The 20,073-nt window shown below is 35.6% G+C and overlaps 2 protein-coding genes across 3 annotated transcripts; both read right to left on the reverse strand.

Moving 5' to 3' along the window:
* Nucleotides 1-2,881: 2,881 nt before the first annotated feature.
* Nucleotides 2,882-15,448, reverse strand: LOC120630789. 2 transcript variants are annotated; one of them, XM_039900064.1, is made up of 4 exons: nucleotides 15,309-15,448; nucleotides 13,620-13,743; nucleotides 11,780-11,961; nucleotides 4,791-4,912 (listed from the first exon to the last, which is right to left on the reverse strand). In XM_039900064.1, exons 1-3 carry the CDS (start codon nucleotides 15,399-15,401, stop codon nucleotides 11,810-11,812), a joined length of 369 nt encoding a protein of 122 aa, XP_039755998.1. In that variant the 5' UTR covers nucleotides 15,402-15,448; the 3' UTR covers nucleotides 4,791-4,912; nucleotides 11,780-11,809. The 2 variants fall into 2 exon arrangements, with proteins under 2 accessions (XP_039755999.1, XP_039755998.1); XM_039900065.1 differs by lacking the exons at nucleotides 13,620-13,743; nucleotides 15,309-15,448 and adding an exon at nucleotides 2,882-3,651 and having other exon boundaries at nucleotides 4,747-4,912; nucleotides 11,780-11,917.
* LOC120630788 (sepiapterin reductase) lies at nucleotides 8,533-11,791 on the reverse strand. Its single transcript, XM_039900063.1, has one exon. The coding sequence runs from the start codon at nucleotides 11,767-11,769 to the stop codon at nucleotides 10,966-10,968; it is 804 nt and encodes a 267-aa protein (XP_039755997.1). The 5' UTR covers nucleotides 11,770-11,791; the 3' UTR covers nucleotides 8,533-10,965.
* Nucleotides 15,449-20,073: the final 4,625 nt, after the last annotated feature.

Raw genomic sequence — 20,073 nt, forward strand, 5'->3', positions numbered from 1 at the left:
ATTTATGTATGTTATTCTTAAAATTATTTATCAGTCTTCTTAGTACCCATAAAACAAGCTACGCTTACTTTGGGGCTATATGATGATTTGTCGTTGTATATTTATTTATTTATTACAAGCCAACTACAGGGCTCGGGTCTCCTCGCAGATTGCGAACAAAGACGTGTGGAGTGGTGGACTACGGCCTTAACCCTTCCCATTATCGGAGGAGACCCGTGCTCGGTAATGTGATGAATGTGATGCAAACCGCCATACCTATTCGTTTACAACAATTTAATTTCGTATCGATAGTGATACATATTAGCGTTTAGGAATTCCGTTTACGGGCTGTAAACATTTTTAGTTATTTTCTTCTGTTTGTAAGATTATATTGACATTAGACATTTTTGTATACATCAGATTGACATTCTTTTTTGAAAATATAATAATTGTGTAATCTATTATCAGTTAATGAAGAGTGTATTTTTGCGGGATTAAATAAAACTAAATATATACAAACTATATTTTATTTTATTTTATAACACACAGCCCTGAGTGTCCAATTGGCCACAGATATAGAATACCTACCTATATATATAATATCTTCAGTATATATAAAGGTGGAAACATAATTCTTAAAGGCAACGCGAGTAATTTTTTTGTTTGATTCAGTCACCGCAAATACAACTATTAATTCATTTTAACGTCATTGTGTTGCGTTGCGTTTCTAAAGTATGTTTTCGCTTTTACTTCCTTACCATATTTATTAAAATACTTTACATTTATTTAGCATTAAGTAGATAGGGTACGCATTTACATATATGCGTATACGCATAAATGTAAATGCGTACCCAACGCATAAAAATAGCTATACATAAATACACATATCACCAGTGTGACTTAGCGAGAATTTTTTAATTCATTGTAGGGTGTGTCTATTACATTTTACATAAATATACACAATGTACTTTACATATATGTGCATAAAATCAATACTGTAACTTAACATTTTGTATTAAATAATAAATCCCAGATCCTGGAATTTACAGGTAAATAATTAGTTAAATTAGGTTAAATCATAACATAAAAAGGGATAAGAACATTTAACCAAAAATATTAGTGGGGGAAGGAGTCAGTTACCGTAAGGTAACGCCGCTACAAAGTTACATCGTCCACTCAAATTACGACTTGACAGAACGCCTTCACTTAACGATCGAATTATAATACCCCCGTATATACTATATACCTAATATCCAAAATGAAATTAGTGACACTATAAGCCATAAATTTTTGTTTCAAGGACCATTCAAACGGAAATATTACTCCAAAAATTCTGCTATCACTAGAATAGCATGTATTTATAATAAACTTTTAACAGATGTTGACCTTTTCCGTCCCTCTAAAATAACTTTTAAGCGACACCTTGTAAAATCTCGAGACATCACAAAGGGAGGGAAAGACATACGCACACACACGCACACACACGCACACAAACACACACATACACACACACCACACTCACACACAAGACAAGAGTTTTTTCTAACTTTCTTTTCCTGATCTCCGTATTGTAAGATTTGTAATTTGCTATATTACTTGAACATATATAACGCTCTTTCATCAATAAATAAATACGTAGAACAGCCGAGAGTCGAGATATATCGGTCAAAAGTCTTCATGAACTAATGACAAATGAGTGAATAAGGTAACGCCACTTCGAAGTTACATCTTCCGCTCTATTGTGCTACCTACAGCCTGCCTTAATACCTGCCTTAATATATCTATACTATAGTCTACTGAACTAATTACAATTAACTTGCTCACTTCACAGTGAGTAAGTTTACTCACTGTTGAGTGAGTGAGTGGCACACACCGTCCTGATATTATAAAGAGGACATATTTACGATTACACTCTATAATTTATCATGAAAACTACGGTTTAGGACAACAAGCGTGGAGGACTGCGGCCTTAACCGTTCTCATTGTGGGAGTAGTGGGTGTCGGTAATGGGTCGATTTGATGTTAAAATTGTGCGTTTGTATGACGAGTTGGTAACTTGTTGGAGAAGTGAGTGTATCGGGCATCTGACGCTCTTAAAAAATTACAAGGTACAAGTACACAAACATTCGGCTTTAAATTTGGCACAGTTATACAACTAGCTAACCTACAAAGTACACACAGCGAAGCGACTTTAATTTTTTTTTAATTAAAAACACAGAATTAAGAACATACAGAATCCGTGTACGCGACTAATATTGCAGCGGGCGTCAAGTGAGACGTGCGCGGGGCGTTTTTTTGGACACAACGCAATAATGGCTGAATAAGGATTCTGTATGTTCTTGATTCTGTGATTAAAAATGTGTCAAATTTAGGTGCCTTGTTTTGTTTTTGAATCTATTTACTGAAGGCGTCACCACTACTAATTCGAAAACCTTTATTATTTTGATAAATAATAATTACTACGACAATACACACATCGCCATCTAGCCCAAAAGTAAATGTAGCTTGTGTTATGAGTACTAAGATGACTGATGTATATTTTTTTATGAATAATATACATAGACTTACTTATAATATACAAATAAACACCTAGACACTGAAAAACATTCATGGTCATCACACAAACATTTTTCAGTCGTGGGAATCGAACCCACGGCCTTGGACTCAGAAATCTCAAAAATCAGGGTCGCTGCGCACTGCGCCCATCGGCCGTCGAAATAATTTGCATAGATTTCACACAATTATTATAAAGTTTAATTTGGCTGCCATACAAAACATTATAATATAAAAAATAACCTATATTTTTATATTAAATTGTCTAAAAACTGTTCAATGTATTAAAGGAATTTTGAATAAAAAAATAAAAAAATTAGTAGTTTAAATTTACGCTTTCGAATATGTATTTTTGTGAATTTTCGCTGTGATCTATGTATATACTCGTGGAAAGGAAAAGGTGACTGACTGACTGACTGATCTATCAACGCACAACTCTAACCACTAGACGGATCGGCCTGAAATTTAGCACACGGATAGTTATTACAACGTAGGCGTCCGCTATGAAAGGATTTTGTGAAAATTCCAACCCTAAGAGGGTTAAATAGAGGATGAAAGTGTGTATTTTCCAAGTTACATCCATGAAACACTGATTTTAGGTTTTCGATTAAAAATAAAAATTCAATAATAAACTTTAAAAATTCCAACTCCAAAGGCGTTAAATAGGGGATGAAAACTTCTATGATAATATTAACGTTAATATTTTCGGATTTGTCGATATTTCGACCCAGTTGCATGGATCGTGGTCACGACGGGACGATCCATGCAACTGGGTCGAAATAACGACTATTCCAAAAATATTATCGTGGTGTGTACCCGTTGAACTATATTTAAGAAAGGTTGATTAACCACGAAAATATTTAACTTCTAACTTCACTTCACCGGCTAACTTCCGCGACTATATTAAGTTTGAATCAGACTGTAGCACATCATTAAGTAAGTTTATGACAAATAATATCACATAGTTTTCTATCTGTATACGATTAATAAATAGTTATTTGGTGCTCAGTGCACCGACCGTCAGCCGTAAGCCACTTCCTCTACGATGGTCTCCCAAGAGTCCGTGGACTCCGTCTCCCAGGAGTCGTCTTCGTCGTCGTTCTCATCGTAATACGCCAGCTGGAAGGTGGAAAGATGCATTGTTTAAGCTTAATATCGAAAGCAACTAAAGTGTCGGTCGTGCATGGAGTACTGCTGTACTCTTTATGATTGTTCCAGCTTCTAGGCTGTTTTGTTTAACTTCTTTTTAAAAGAATATTCCTCTTTAATCCATACTGATGCCAAAGCTAAATTAATTTATTTCAAGTAGGCCTACTACAAACACTTTAAAAACGTCAAGTCTGTCTGTGTGTAGTGACTCTACCACCGGTTCGGATGGCAGATTCTACCGAAGAAGCCGGCAAGAAACTCAGCATGAGGCATAACAATACGCCTCAGGTTTATGGACACTGGGCAGCACGATCCGGAACTTGTTCCTTGCATGCCTTGCGAAGTGTTGCTCTCTTTATAGGCGATGGTTTCACTTACCATCAGGTGGGCCGTCTGCGTCTTAAATATTAATTGCATAACCTGTACGCATTGAATTAAGAACACACAGTATTCTTCAGCCATTATTGCATGCAGTTCATTGTGTCCACAAACAGTGAAAACGCCCCGCGCACGTCTCACTTCACACCCGCATAATGTTGCGCTTGCGTAAACTTTTTCCCATTTTATGGCAAGCACTTAGAAAAATCAGAGGTGAAATAATTACTGTCAACTGCTAAATGATGGGAATTAACTAACCGATAGTTCGAGAAACACTACTTAAGTGGAGTGGTTATTGATGTTTCTGTATTAGTAGAGTACACGGTTTCTGTATGATTTTAATTCTGGGCCTGTAGGCTGTATATATAGGTGTATATTAAGCTAGCTAACTATTCCACAGAATGTTTAGGGAAATTATATTAATATATTTTATAAGTGTTTATTTTTTGTTTCAACTTAATTCCAAGTTTGTTCACATACTTTGGGTTGTAGCTTAGAACAAAACTTGTTGTTACTTGTACTTAGATCTTCTTTTAGTTATTACCTGTTTTGTGTACCTAATAACAATAAATAGACAACAATAAATTTATATTATCTGATTTTCAGGTGGATGGCTTCTGCGGTGGTTAGTTACCATACTACCGAAAGACATGTGCCGTTAAGCGGTTGTACATCCGCAAAACTGACCTCGTTCTCATGCAGCCGGTGCACAGTGTGCACTCTGATCTGGAACATCCAGGCCTGCCCGAGCAGCGCGACGGTGCCGCTCAGCAGCAACGGCATGCTGAAGCGGCACTTCCACGCCAGGCTCATCAGAAAGATGAACAGGCTCTTGCGACCCCCCATTGACCCTCTGTGGAGAACCGCTCGATTATAGCTGGGTGCTGGGGTGGTTACTAGCCACTGCCAAACCAGACCAGACCAGAGAAAACATATAAAAACATTTCACACCCCGCCGCTTCAACTCCAATAGCAAATTAAAATGCTATTAGAGAGAAGGTAATCTAAGATAATACACTTTTATTGTACACCAAAGAAAAAAAAAGTAGTTACAGAGATACATATCAAGAGAGTACAATTTGGTGGCCTTATCGCTACATAGCGATTTCTTCCAGGCAACCAATGGCGTAAAAGGAAAAAACATAGAAAAGAGGTAGGTGGTGCAATAAATATTTAAAATTATACAAATATATAAATAAAATATATATATTCTATATAATATATATATAATAAAATATAAATATATATATTCTAAGATATTAAATACATGTTTGAACGTTTTGTTTTTTAATAGTTTTGAATTTTTGGTAATTGTTATTTTTATGTTTTAATTCAATTTAATTTGTTGTAATTATTACTTGTTGTTACATTATTTTAATAGCCCGAAGGAAACGAATTGGGCAACTGTGATGTCTTCACGGGGTGCGTTGCTAAATAAAAAATAAAAAAAATACAAAAATTATAAATTGCCAGGAATCGAACTCGGAACTTCCTACTTAAATTCACAGCGCTCCCCGTTGCGCCAAGGAGGTCGGCTAAAACTTACTTGGCAAAACTGTACAATATTATGTACAGTTTTGCCAAGTCTGTCTGTCTGAAGGGCGCGGTTGACGGTATGATTATAGGCGCGTTGGGTTTAACACCACCAATCCGCACTCGGCCAGCGTGATGGACTACGGCCTTAATACCTTCTCATTGTTGGAGAGATGGCAAAAGTATATACCTACTCTCCACGCGACCTGTAATCTTAAAATCTATCAAATTATAGATTTTAAGATCGTCGACGCGATCGCGGAGCGGAAGTGAAGTGAATTGTAGCCTTTGGTTGTTACAATACTGTATTTAGAAAAGTCGTAGAACAAAAGTTGTTAATTTTAAAGCAAGATATTTTTTTTAATTACTTAATAAATCATCACCGTAGCCCCACTACACCATTAGCCCTTTCCCAATGCTGGGAAAAGGCCTCCTCTATCATAGGAGGTTTTAGAGCATAAACCCACCTCGCTGCTCCAATGCTTTAACAACTATTATCACAAGTGAATCATAATAACCGGGACAGGAAGGCGTAACGTACTCTCTAAGGCACGGGGGTTAGCATAGCCAATTCCCTAATGGTTGGTAAAGAAATATCTCAGAATTACATTTCACAATTTTGGCCCAACCCGGGATTCGAACCCAGCATTTAAAACACGTAAACAAAACCGCGTAGACAAATAATTTCAAGTATTTCCGGCATATATCGGATCCCGATATAAATTCCGTAAACGATTCCGTAATCCTTTCAAGTCTAATCTGGCATGAAACATCTTTTTTTTGTAGAAAATCTTAAATGTTAATTCTAAACCCTACATGTTAATTTAAAACAAATATCATAAAACAACCAAATAATAACTTATGAATGTAACTCATTTCAGAATTCAAAAACAAAATAATATGAAATAGGGTATGAAAACACACAATCGTTCCAATTGAAGCACTTTATTAATATGAATTGCATTCATAAAATATTTTGATACACGCATAGGGTACAGAGATAAATGGAATGTTTTCTAAAGTATGGCCAACGGGACGAGATACAGAATGGCACTGTTGGCTCTGTATGCATTTTTTTTTTAATTATAATCGTCACATGCACGCTACTAACGTGCTATAATTTCATCATCTTGTCTCGTTGGCTTTGATTTAAGAGTATTAAGCTAATTGAACATTACAGCACGCACCGCAGCCGCAAAAACACCTTTCGTACTGAAAATGCGATAAAAATAACGTATAAAACCAAAGGTAATACGGGGCGTTTTCACATTCAAAATAGTGAAAACTCCATGCACACGTCTCACTTCAAACCCGCGAAGTTGCTCACAAACTTTCCTATTTTCCCTAAATGCTAAATGGAATGATGAATGTTCGAGAAACACTACTAAAGTGGAGTGGTTTTTGAAGCTTCAACATTAGTCGTGTACAAACTTTCTGTATATTCTTAATTCTGTGACTATTCTATACGTATTTGACAGATAAAATGAACTCCATATCGAGCACTTTTTAACATAACCCGTCATGACACATTTGAGATTAAATTTGACAGTTCGCGTAAGGTGGCAATGACGTCACAAAATTATATGCATTTTGTACGTAATTACTTATCTGATCTGGTACACCTGCCGGGGCTAAATGAAAATATAGGGTAAGAGTTTTATATAACTGACACACATTATCACTTAGTGGGGGATTGCAGGTCAATGTATACCTTGAAGTGGAAATTAAAAAAAAAAACATTTGTTGCGTTTGGCGTATGCTGTAATGTGCAATGAGCTTTACCGTTACACATAAGAAACTTACTTCGCTATACTAAAACTATGTTTAACAATAACATATGCGCTACACAGAGGAACACTCATATATATATATATTAATTATAATGGCAACAGTTCTTAGCACCAAATTTGTGATATTGAATCTATTAATAAATGCAACCAGTTATGGGTTATAATGCAAACCATGGCTAGGATTCCAGTGCAGTTTTCTGTTAGGTTTTTCATAACCGCAACTAAACTAAATTATATCAAATAAAAGAGACATCACCCTAGCACGGCTAGCATGGGTAGGAGACAATTATCTCCGCAGGGAAAGAACTGTTTGTGATTTCTGTTTCGTGAAATGTTTTTTTTTCTCTCTAGGATTCACCTAAATCAATAGACATCTGATCAAGGCGTTTCGGAGGTTTTATTTATTTATTTATTCAATTACAAGTCCATTACAATGTCATATAGATTAAGAAAAGAATGTCAATCTAAAGTTTACATTTGAAATGGAATGTGAGGGCGCTGTAACCAGATTGAGAGGCGGACTTATTATTGTCAATATTTAATATTCTCATTTAGGAAGTCGTTTATTTTATAATGAGTTTTCTCCAGCAAGTAATGTTTTAAGGATTTTGTAAATAAGTTTATACTTTCTTTTTCATTTATATGTTCCGGGATTTTGTTGTAAATTTTGGTGCACATGGGGTTTGGGCCGGTGCTGTGGATTTTTAATTTCGATGGCGGTAGGACCAAGTTGTGTTTGCGCATGCGCCGCAATGTATCCTGCCGGGGCATGTCTTGGAGTTTTAAAAAAAATTCGGGATGGTTTATTTAAATCTGGTATTAGAGTTACCAAGATTGCTCGAAAGAGTTGCGAAGGTAAATTGGCAAACGGGGTACGTAGCACGGAGGACATATGAACGAAGGGCTCTTATGTCCTGGAGTGACAGACGATATCAAATAAATAAATATACTAAATAAATAAATATACTACGACAATACACACATCGCCATCTAGCCCCAAAGTAAGCGTAGCTTGTGTTATGGGTACTAAGATAGCTGATGAATATTTTTTTATGAATAAAATACACAAAAATACTTTTAACATACATATAAACACCCAGACACTGAAAAACATTCATGTTCATCACACAAACATTTTTCAATTGTGGGAATCGAACCCACGACTCTAGACTCAGAAAGCAGGGTCGCTGCTCACTGCGCCACTCGGCCGTCTAAATCAAGCGGGTCGTTGGACAGATGTGGCACATTATATATAATGAAAATTAAGCTTAATTTGCTATACTCCGCGAACAGCAGCAGAATCTGTATGGTGTGATTTATAACTACTCCAATCCGTATACTCCACACCAAACAGATCCTCGGCAATGTACCCTCTACGCACGTTTCGCTCCGAAACCGGAGCATCTCAATCACAAGTTGGGTGCTAAGTCGGCAGCGATAACAAATATTCGAATGGGGTATATGCATGTATTTTTTTTTATTAAAACAATATACAATTCAAAAAAATATAAAAATTCAATCTTAGCTCAGAATGCGTTATAAAAGTCTGATTAACTGACTGGTCACAACCTTACTTATATTATACATGTAATTGTAAAAGTGTGTTTGTCCTTCCTTAACGCCATAACCAAGCAACCCATAAACTTTTTTATAAGGTGTATGGCATAGAGCTAGTTAAAGGACGGAGAGTAACCAAGGAAAATAAAGAATGCGGGAAACACTTAATTTTACTACAATCAATGGTTTATATAGGCAACTATCACCCATCTCGATATTATATAACAGAACAAGTAAAACAAAACTAAATAAAAAAAAAAGGTTAAGTTTAGCTATTTTTATTTAATAACAAGATCATAACTGATCTTCCGTCGATATCGATATAAATTATTAAGCACATGCATATTCCCTATTCTGGTACACATAAAAAGCGGTCAAATGCAAGTCTAGACGAAATATGACACACTGACGTTAATGGAGAAGATTATTTAATACTAAAAGTTGAGTTTTAAATAATCTTGAAAGACAGAGGGCGTTGCTTCCCTGCCAAAAAATTAGTATTCAACATTCGCATTGTTATTAAATGCTGTAGAGGTTTTTTAATTGCGTTGTTTAACAATGTATTCTTGTATTTCAAACAAATTTTTAACATGGTTTTTTTTAACATGTGTCTACTCAATGACAAAGTTTGTTTATATTCTTTACCTTGTCACACTGGTCTTGCTTTACACAAAACCGTCATGTGAAAAGTTAAATTCATACACACTCTGTGGCATATTTGTTCATTATTATCAAATAGATTATTGGTATCAATAAGTAATTGAATCGGTAAATGTCATATGATGCAACCAATTTTATACAGTGCCCTTTGTTCCTACCTTTCTTAAACTGTAAACAATATTTTCATTTATAGATAAAGACAAATATATTATCCAAATTCGGTAATAAATCTCAGGGTTTGGAGGTTAGAAACTTAAAATTTTGATTGCTGTCATTAATTGAAGTGTTCCGTTGTCTGTCTCAGAAACTCTATATCAAATCTGTATGAAATATTACAGGTTCATTTTGGAATAAAGCTCTTTCTTACAAAAAGAAGAAAATTTGAAAGTCAGATTATACATGACATAGTAAGGCATACAAAAAATAACACACACAAACATTTCCTTGTGGGTTAAAAAAATTATATTTAAACAATTGAAAGATTCATAAAAATCTCTTTGAATTTTAATACAGCTTTTTACCCATTTTAAGTAAAAAGCTTTTAACCCATTTTAAGTAAATAAAATAATTATTAACTCTTTTACATTAAAAAGTACCTAAAAGATTATTTTACAGATTAAGATAGGTAAGAAAAAACTAAACTACTATACATATCAAATATACTATAAGGTTATACATAATTGGATATGATCTAATATAATATATTCTAGTAACAGACAACACTTTATCAAATAGAAAATAGTCTAATAGACACATCATGTACTTATCTACTGGTATATCAAAAGCAATAGAAATATTACACATATAATAAATTGTATGATAAGAGTGTTACCGTATTCTAATATTATTTTTATGAATGTTTTGAGCTTAAAGTAATTTTGAGTTGTTGCAGCAATGAATGTTTTGACCAATATGCAAAAATTTACAAAGACATTAATATAATAAATTTTACTTTGGATTAAATATTATAACACATATTTTAAGCCAATCCAAGACGGAGTAATATCTCAAACTAATGACACTTAAATATTTTACTTCATCTTTAAGTACTGAAGATTTTTTTTATGAAAATTAAAATGCTATTAATTCAATATGATTTATTTGCCAATTTTATTACAAAAAGCCCCATTTATACACATCTAAAGGAAGAAAAGTTAGCTTTTTTTAATATGGTTAAAGAGAAGATCAATATCTTTAATTGACAATGTCATATGATCTTAAAGAAAGGTCAGCTGACACAAACTTATTCCTGCCAATTTATGTTGAGCTACGGTTTCACATACAAGAGATTCTTCTGTATCTTTTAGGTAAGATTTGTTAAAACAGCCATGATTAAGAGATGCCAAATATCTATGAGAATTTAATATTACTCATCATCAAAATAATCAACGTGTTCTCCGGGAGAAAATTTTGCAGCCAACAAAACTGCCACACACTTTCTGGCTGTAACTTCCGGCTTTAACAGTGTACCTTGGTTTTTAAAGGATGTGAACACCTCCCTGAGATTTTTATTTATGGCCTCTTCCAGTACATTTTCAATCATAGCTGTTTCAACTGGCCCTGGTGAGTAGTTTAGGACTTTGATATTTTTCTTTTCCTCTGCCAATACTCTGAAATACATTTCTCGTGCTGCTTTTGCACTGCAGTAATAAGCCATACCTCCCATAGGTTTGATAGCACATAAAGATGTTATATTAACGATAACAACCTGTTCTACAACATCTTCAAACAGTTTGAGGAACTGAGTGTTAAGGGAAATTACTTTAAATACATTCAAATCGTAATATTTACGCATCTCTGGTACGTTCTCCATGCGGGAAGTTTCAATTGCTAAATTGCCAAGAGAGCCAACATTATGGAAAATTAAAGCTCTTTTAAAGTTGTTTATTTGATATCCAGCTAAGGCATTTTTCAGGATATCCATCATATCCTCCTCGGATGCAGTAGATAGATCAACAGACTTATGTATAACTTTGACATTTCCAGACTCGCATGAATCAGCAGTAATAGAAAGCTCTTGGTAATTGCGCGCCAACAATAACATAAGGGATCCAGGATAGAAGCATTTTGCGATTTCTATAGAGATTGCACGACCTATACCTTGAGACGCTCCTGTTACAACACAGAAAGATGGCCCTGTCATGTCTGCAACAGATGATGATGACGCCATGACTACTTACAGTGGTTCACAGGTGTACGAAAGAGTTGTATTATTCTTGAAGGAGTTTTTCAGATTCAGTGTCTCCGATGACAGGGTCCAAGTCGCAGCCCTCTCGCATTAAACGATCAATACAATCTGCTCTGTACGCTGCTAAATTGTCCACTACTTTGTTCTTATTTTTCAACTTCTGTAGTTTTCTCTCTGAAAATGTATAAGTCAATATTTATAATTGTATATTTTTCAATGAATTGCACAACCTTTATTCATAGATAATACAAAGCAAATAAGTTAAATGTTAATGACCAACTATCTGTTATAATGACATCTGATGACCTTAACAATTATCTGTGTATTTAAAAGTCGATATCGAAAAGTTATTTAAAGATAAAACACAACTATTGCTACCGAGTAGTGAGTAAGATATGATCTTCTTTATTAACCCATTGCCGGCCCAGCAAAGGGCACAGGGTCTCCTCTGAGAATGCGGAGGGTGTAGGCTGTAGTCCACCAATGGCCTCGTGCAGATGGGTAGACTTTACAAACCTTTGTGGACGTTATGGAGAACTCCGAGGCATGCAAGTCTCCTTACAATGTTTTCCTTTACAGTTAAACCAAGTGATATTGATTGTACTTGTTTTAATGCTCATATCCCTTCACAATTTCATAACACAAGCTGGGGCTGCTGGGGATTCTGTAGTGACTACAGAATCCAGTTTAAGAATAGACTGGATAAACATCAAAAAGACAAAGAGCGCAAGAAATGATTTAATAATATACTAGAAAACATTTGCTGTCTGAAGGCTGAACCTAAAAATTAGGCCCTGTATCTGAGCTAATAACTATGAATGACTGACCTTATTTGTAAGTCAAGTCCCACAAATATTTATAATCCCAAAAACAAAAAAATTAATAAGCTTTAAATGTATATATTATATGTTTTGTTCTCTCTTTACTATTATTCTCCAATATTAAAATCCTTCAAAATAAAAGTGACTGTAGAATCACTGAATCAGTTTAAGAATAGACTGGATAAACATCAAAAAGATAATGAGCGCAAAAAATGATATAGACGATAATCAGAGAAAACGGCTTAGTCTATTATATAATAATAATAATAATAACATAAAAAAAAATATTAAGGCGATTGCAACTGTAAAACCACTAATTTATGGGGAATTTTACTTTTACATTAGCGTTTTCATACTAGAATACTCTACAATTATTTTGAGTTTAATAATCTCATACTAACAGTAAAGATGATGCAGTGGCGTGCACTTCTTACATGCACAAAAGCGCTCCCTACCCTATAATTTTCATAAAACTGGAAACAGAGGAGGATTTTGCCATTTTATGTATTTATGCTTATCCTGGTCCAAAATCCTGTGCACGCCACTGAATTCAAAATTCATTTATTTCAAGTAGGCCTAATATAAGCACTTTTGAAACGTCAAGTCTGTCTGTTTGTAGTGACTCCACTGGTTCGGAAGGCAGATTCTACCGAGAAGAAGCCGGCAAGAAACTCAGCAGTGGCTCTTTTCCAAAATCAACAATATACATTTTACATTTTAACATTCATTTTTCTATCTTGTGAGAGATGAAAGCAGAGCCGGATGCTTCCAAGCAACCTTGTCATTGATGAGATGATGACATATCATATAACATTTTTCTATAATGTACAAGTATGCACCAAATGTGATAATCTAAAGCACATAAAGAATTTTGAATTTGAATTTTGGGAAAGGTTCTTTGGATGAGGAAACTACAAAATAAATGGGTAAAACCTAGGAGGGTCTCACTCTATACATAGATAACTGAAGTGATATAAGCAGAAAGTAGTCAAAGAATAAGATATAGATTACCGAGTATTGCTAGATACTCTGCAGAATCAGCCAATTTATCACTTTTCTCCGGTTTGAAATTGTCCTCGAATTCTGGAACAGTAGACTTGTTTATATTTTGACAACCCCAGGGATCCATCAAAACCTGCACAGAGAATAACTGATCACTATATTATGTTCGTACCAAGCAGATATTTGCTATTGATATAGGTAATTAACAAACTGTAAGGCATTCTTAGATGTATTTTTATTTAAAATCTGAAATATTACACAATATACAGCAATATGACAGCCAAATTTTATATTATTATTATTATTATTATATAATAGACTAAGCAGCTTTCGCTGATGCGTCTATATCATTTCTTGCGCTCTTTGTCTTTTTGATGTTTATCCAGTCTATTCTTAAACTGATTCAGTGATTCTGCAGTCACTACATCTTCAGGCAAGGCATTCCACATTTGTGTAACTCTATTGCTGATAAATATCCTGAGTTTTATCTGCTTTCCCTTCTATTTATGGCGTACGTTATTATCAACCCATTGCTGGCCAACTTTAGGCAGTAGAGTGCACACAGGATAAGCACTAAGCGGGCATGTTATATATAATAGAAAAAAACCGAGAATGATTTATAAAAAAGCTAAGGGTAGACATTGTATAAATAAATAAATTAATAAATAAATTAATAAATGTATTACGACAATGTACACATCGCCATCTAGCCCCAAAGTAAGCGTAGCTTGTGTTATGGGTACTAAGATGACTGTTGAATATTTTTTATAAATAATATACATAAATACTTAGAATAAACATATAAACACCCAGACACTGAAAAACATTCATGCTCATCACACAAACATTTTCCAGTTGTGGGAATCGAACCCACGGCCTTGGACTCAGAAAGCAGGATCGCTGCAAACTGCGCCAATCGGCCGTCAAATATGAATGAGTTATAAAAGGCTACCATTAAGTTTTTCATTATCAACATAATATTAAATGAAAACAAATCTCCAGTAAATGGGAGATTTGTTTCTATTTAATATTATCTGGCCACTTTAGTGTATAGTGTATACTCTGTGCGTACCCTGTACGCATGCCACTGACTGCAGGTCTCCTCTCAGAATCAGGTGGGTTTATGCTTTATACCATCTCATGCTAGCAAGTGCAGTTTCGTAGACTTTACACGCATCTTGAGAACATTTGGGGAACTCTCAAACATGCAAGTTTCCTCATAACGTTTGCCTACACTTTATAACCATAAAATATTTTTCATGGCTATAACAAATATACACAACATGGTTAATTAAGTTAAAGGTGCGTTCTAGGGATTGGACTTGTTCACCAAAAAGTGAAACAGAAGTCCTAGCCACCAACCACTAGACTAGGTTCCAAATTTCTACCACAGAAAATCGAGACGTGAAAATTTGCGCCTTTGCGGAACAAAATACAAACATGTGAAATGTCCTTGAATGACTACCTAGCCCAACTTTATCATTACTCTACATCGGGCATGATTGTCGGTAAGCGCAAAACCATTTAATTTAAACTAAGTAAATAAGACATTATTTAAGCCTTTTATTTTGTAAAGCATGAGCTAAAACACTAAAATTTTACATGATGACAATATCAATGTTAAATGTACCTACTCAGATGTTCCACACGTGAACAAGTAACAACCAACACTATCAGTAATGTTAAAAATGTACTTACATGAATTATGAAGGCTTTGTAAGCCAAATGGGCGATTGTATTAGTTGTGAAAGGGATTAAAAACCTTGGGCAAAAAACGGAACCATCCGGCATTCAATGAAAAGATTGACAAGAAAATTGACAACTGGGCACCACAGCTAAGCACAAGCCACATACATTGCTAACACAGGACACAGACTAAGAAAACCTTTGCCATAGATAATACACTAATATACTCAATATGCTAGAGGACATTTGCTGTCTGAAGGCTGACCCTAAGAATTAAGTCCTGAATCTGAGCTAATAACTAAGAATGACTGACGTTATTTTTAAGTAAAGTCCCACAAATATTTACAATCCCAAAAACAAAAAAAATAATAAGATTTAAATGTAGGTATTATATGTTTTGTTCCCTCTTTACTATTCTCCAATATTAAAATCCTTTAAAATAATCCTTATTATAACTGCTAGTTTGTTTGTTTGTCCTTTCTTCATGCCCTAACTTAGCAAGCAACAATTTATTTTCAGCATAGAGTAAGTTGAAGGTTTCCACGGGATTTTTAAGCACCGTAATTAAAGCGGAAGTAGAACGCTTTGAACAGCTAGTTTATAATAAAAATAAGGCTTCGAACCTACCCCTTAAGCCCACTTCCATCTTATTACTCTTAAGGCAAAGTTAACTGGCAACAAAGTCAGAAGAATACTTCTAGTTTCTTGGCGTCAGGATTACGAAAAATGAGCTTCAAAGTCGTACTGGTAGTGCCATCCGTATTTCATCCGTACAAAACAAAAGTACACGCACCTTTACTATGAACGCCTTCAATTATTTCGGAGCAATATTAATTCCTAGATTTTAAGCTTTTTATAAGTTCCTTTCTTTTTTACTGTTACCTAGTTTGAAATAAATTAGTTGCATTATTTTAGATGAAAACCATCTTAGTATAGTGTAATAAACATATCATCATTATTTTCATATCAACCCATTACTGACCCACTACAGGGCGGATTAGAAGACGTGCCTGGTTTCAGGTTTCCTCAAGATGTTTTCCTTCATTGTTGCAGCAAGTATATTTAAATTGGTTAAAACGCACATAACGTAGAAAAGTTAGAGGTGCGTGCTGGGATTCGAACTCGGCACTCCGATCGTGAAACTGAAGCCCTTAACTATCGCTATCACTCCTTCAGAAAATATATAATTCATGCATATTAGTATTGTGTGTGTAGTGTAACCAAATACTCCTTAACTATTCCAACGTTATGGTACATTTTTATTTATATTAGATTAAAATTTACATGAAAAATGACAGGACATGCATGAAGACAACTTATGAAAAAAGGGGTTTCTTCCAGAAACCCTCTTTGTTCAACGTTTATTCTTAGGTTACGTGCCCAGGACAGGAAACCGGAAAAAAATGTAAACCAGTTTCGGTCGTTAACCCTGGATGATGCTAATATCATTTCGTTTAACATTCCGGTTTCATTTTTTAACTGGTTAAACAGAGAAACCGGTTCGTATTTGATTCAATCGATTAAAATTAACCGGTTGAACAAACTTAAATTTCAGTTCTTTTTGTGATTTGCCGCGCGCGCTGCTATGAGTAAGAGTAATTTGAAGCCGCAGAACGTTTAGATGGTCGGTAGTTGCTTTGTTCCTATGATTAAGATTTTTCTATTTAAACATATTGATTTATAAGAATCGACACAAATCTATTTAAAAAGATACCATTTTCGTTCTAAGTAAGACTCGCACGCTCTCCGAAAGTCTTGCATAAACCATTTAACTTAGGTTTATTAAACGTTATGAAATTGTTCGCTCAATTAGAACGGTAACCTGTACCATTTCGGTTCGTTCAATCATTCAACCGGCAAAATGCGGAACATTAAAATAAGCCGGTTATTAACCAAAATTTTCCGGTAAATTGAAACCGGTTCCGAGCCCTGTACGTAATTCGAGTTAAACTTTGATAGCTTACACCTTAGGGACCTGATCAGTGCCGGATTTTTTTTTTTTATAAGTGTAGGCAGGGCACTTTATTTCCGCCGCCATTTCCTGAAATATAATAATTTTTCATTCGTAGTAAGGCTGAGATATAGAGATGACATAATGCTTAATCGTTTTGTTTAATTTTTAACAAATATGGCTGAAGGGTGAATGAGTTTCCAGGAATTTAACGTATTGGTATAAACACCATGAGAACACCAGTGAAACTTTTAGATGTTTATCCTCTGTAATCGACGGAACGTCCTCTAAAATATGCGGCCCCCGCCGCGGCCTTATTGATTATTGATAAATACAGTAGTTCTGTAAATAATGATAAATAAAAGTTACCTAAGATATTTACACTAAATGATGATGCTTTTAATGCAGTCCCAAAAATTATAAGAGATTTTTATAGAAAAGGGAGGGTGTAAAAAGAATGAATATTAATAAATCATACAATAATTATATTAAGTGATCTTTTTACAATCTTTCACCCGCTATTTTACGCCCGCTCGCTTGTACTATTTGGTTTCATTAGGCGTCGTTATTTCAGACTTTTTTTCTTATTGCTCCACTTCTAAGGATTGAAGCGAAAAATCCGGCGGGTAGAGGGGTGGAGGCTAAGGTAATGTATATAATATAGATAATTAGTTATATATCCGTAAATTGAAGGATTTTAGAGATGGCATGAAATCTACCGCGTTTCCACCTGCAAGTACATTTGCGTCATTTTATTTTTTTATTATTATTCAATAATGGGGCCAAAAGCCAATTACGTTGATTAAAAATAGATAAAAAGAGCAACACACCACAACTGAAAAGAAGCAATCTCGTGCTGAGTTTTTTGCTAAGTCATTCTTCTTTTGGCGCTTTAGGGAAAAATGATGAGAGTCAATTTTTCACCGTCACGAAAAAACCGACACCCTGAAGTTTGCTATTTAAGTTAGGTTTGACAGTGTACACACTACAATTGTCAAAGTGTTGCGGACTCATTTTGGTGATTTAAATGATTCAATTGTACAAAAATCTCAAATTTTAATGTCGCGTGAAACTTTGTTGTCCGATAATGTCGTTTCTTATACCTACAAAAGTAGAATAAGGCAAAAATATTTTTTTTTATAAAGATTTTTATCTTGTTCCGCCAATGAAGGATCTGCCTAGGTATAAATTTTAACGTTTGTACATAAGTACACACTCGATTTTTTGTATTCATATAATATGTTATTACATATTGTCTTGCTTTTGGTTGCAAACTTTTTTATTGCTGGAATTTTAAGTTTTCGGGATGTAAAAAATATTGTCAATATTATCCACAGAAAAGTGATCATCGTTACAATAGACTGTATGTATGAAATGGACGGGTAGGTAGTAGGAAGGTGGTAAACCGATAAAAGTCAATAAATAAGAAGATGGCTTAGGAATCAATGCAACAGCCAGAGCAGAGTTATACATGAATTGGCGGCTACGTCATGAAAATTATTGTGAACCTATTTTTATTTAGCTTTAGCTCAAAATTAATACTATGTTATGATGACGCAACGACTCTTAGCAAAGTATCGCAGCAAAATACGGAGTATAATGTATGGGTACTCAGAAGCATGATTACAAAACGCTTTGTTTATCAACACATATAAAACTGTACTGTATTACTGTGATATTAAGTGTAAATTGCGATAACACATTAAACCAGTGCTAAAAGTCTATCACTTTGGAATGATAATTTGAAAAAATGTTATCTAACTATTTTAAAATAGAGTTCTTTTTGCATTGTATGTTGGTTAAGTGATAAAAGCAGTTTTCACGGAGCTGCGAGCGGTCGCACTAGACGCAGCTGCCTCCCCGCCCCTCGCCCCGTACTGCCGCCTGCCCCCTCCGCGCCCCGCACGTACCCCGCGCGTGTCGCGCTTTCAAAGAGTAATCAAACAGATAACCAATGCTGTTGCGTACTTCAATAGTATTGTCTCTCAGATGCTTTATTTCAAAATATTAATTTAACATTTTTAGTTCATAGCGTACAAAAGGAACTTTAAAAAGTGTATAACAATGCATATTAATTTGCAAGTGCGATCTAATTGGAATGGTTCATTAAATTATTTTCGAAAACCAATAAGAATCTGGTCTAAATGATTTTTCCTTAATTTATTTTACTATCAAATTTTGTTGTGTTAGGTGCTAAGGTATGGTGCAGCTAGGTAAGGTGTACTCAAATTTGCAAACCATTGGTGAGCATCCTGATTATTTTATGGAGATATTTTAAATATTGGTGAGTTTCGTGAGGTTGAAAAGGAAAGTAAAACAAAACATTGCCAAGTTCTTCGTGTCGCGTGTGCGTTACAACTCTTTGCTGCAGGCGGAGCACGGCTCGCGCCGCCATTCTGGATATTTTGACGGGAAGGTCGGTCACGTGACGCGGCGGCGCGGCGCGCGGGGGGCGCCGGCTAGACTCTCCAGTAGCCGAGCCATCCGTCTGCTGCTTTGACTGCGCCCGCTCCTCGGCCTCACCGCCCTCGCCCCGCGCCCGCACTACGGCGCCGACCGACTCGCGCGGCCGACGTGTGAGCGAGTTTCCATCGCGATCGTGTTCTCTACGATGTGTTCTGTGCGGCCGGGCAGCCGAGAGCCGACCCCACGCCACGCGAGATAGAGCGGCCGCTCGTGCGGACTCAATTGCAAGCCGGCATCATTTTGGCGAGAGCAGCCTCGGCCGCGTATTTTTGCACGGCTTCGCTGGCGGGCGGCGGGCGGCGGGCGGCGCAGGGGCGGCGGGGCGGCGCCGGGCGCGCGGCAGACATGGCCGGGCCGCGC

This window comes from Pararge aegeria, chromosome 17 (genome assembly GCF_905163445.1).
Source record: "Pararge aegeria chromosome 17, ilParAegt1.1, whole genome shotgun sequence".
NCBI lineage: Eukaryota > Metazoa > Arthropoda > Insecta > Lepidoptera > Nymphalidae > Pararge > Pararge aegeria.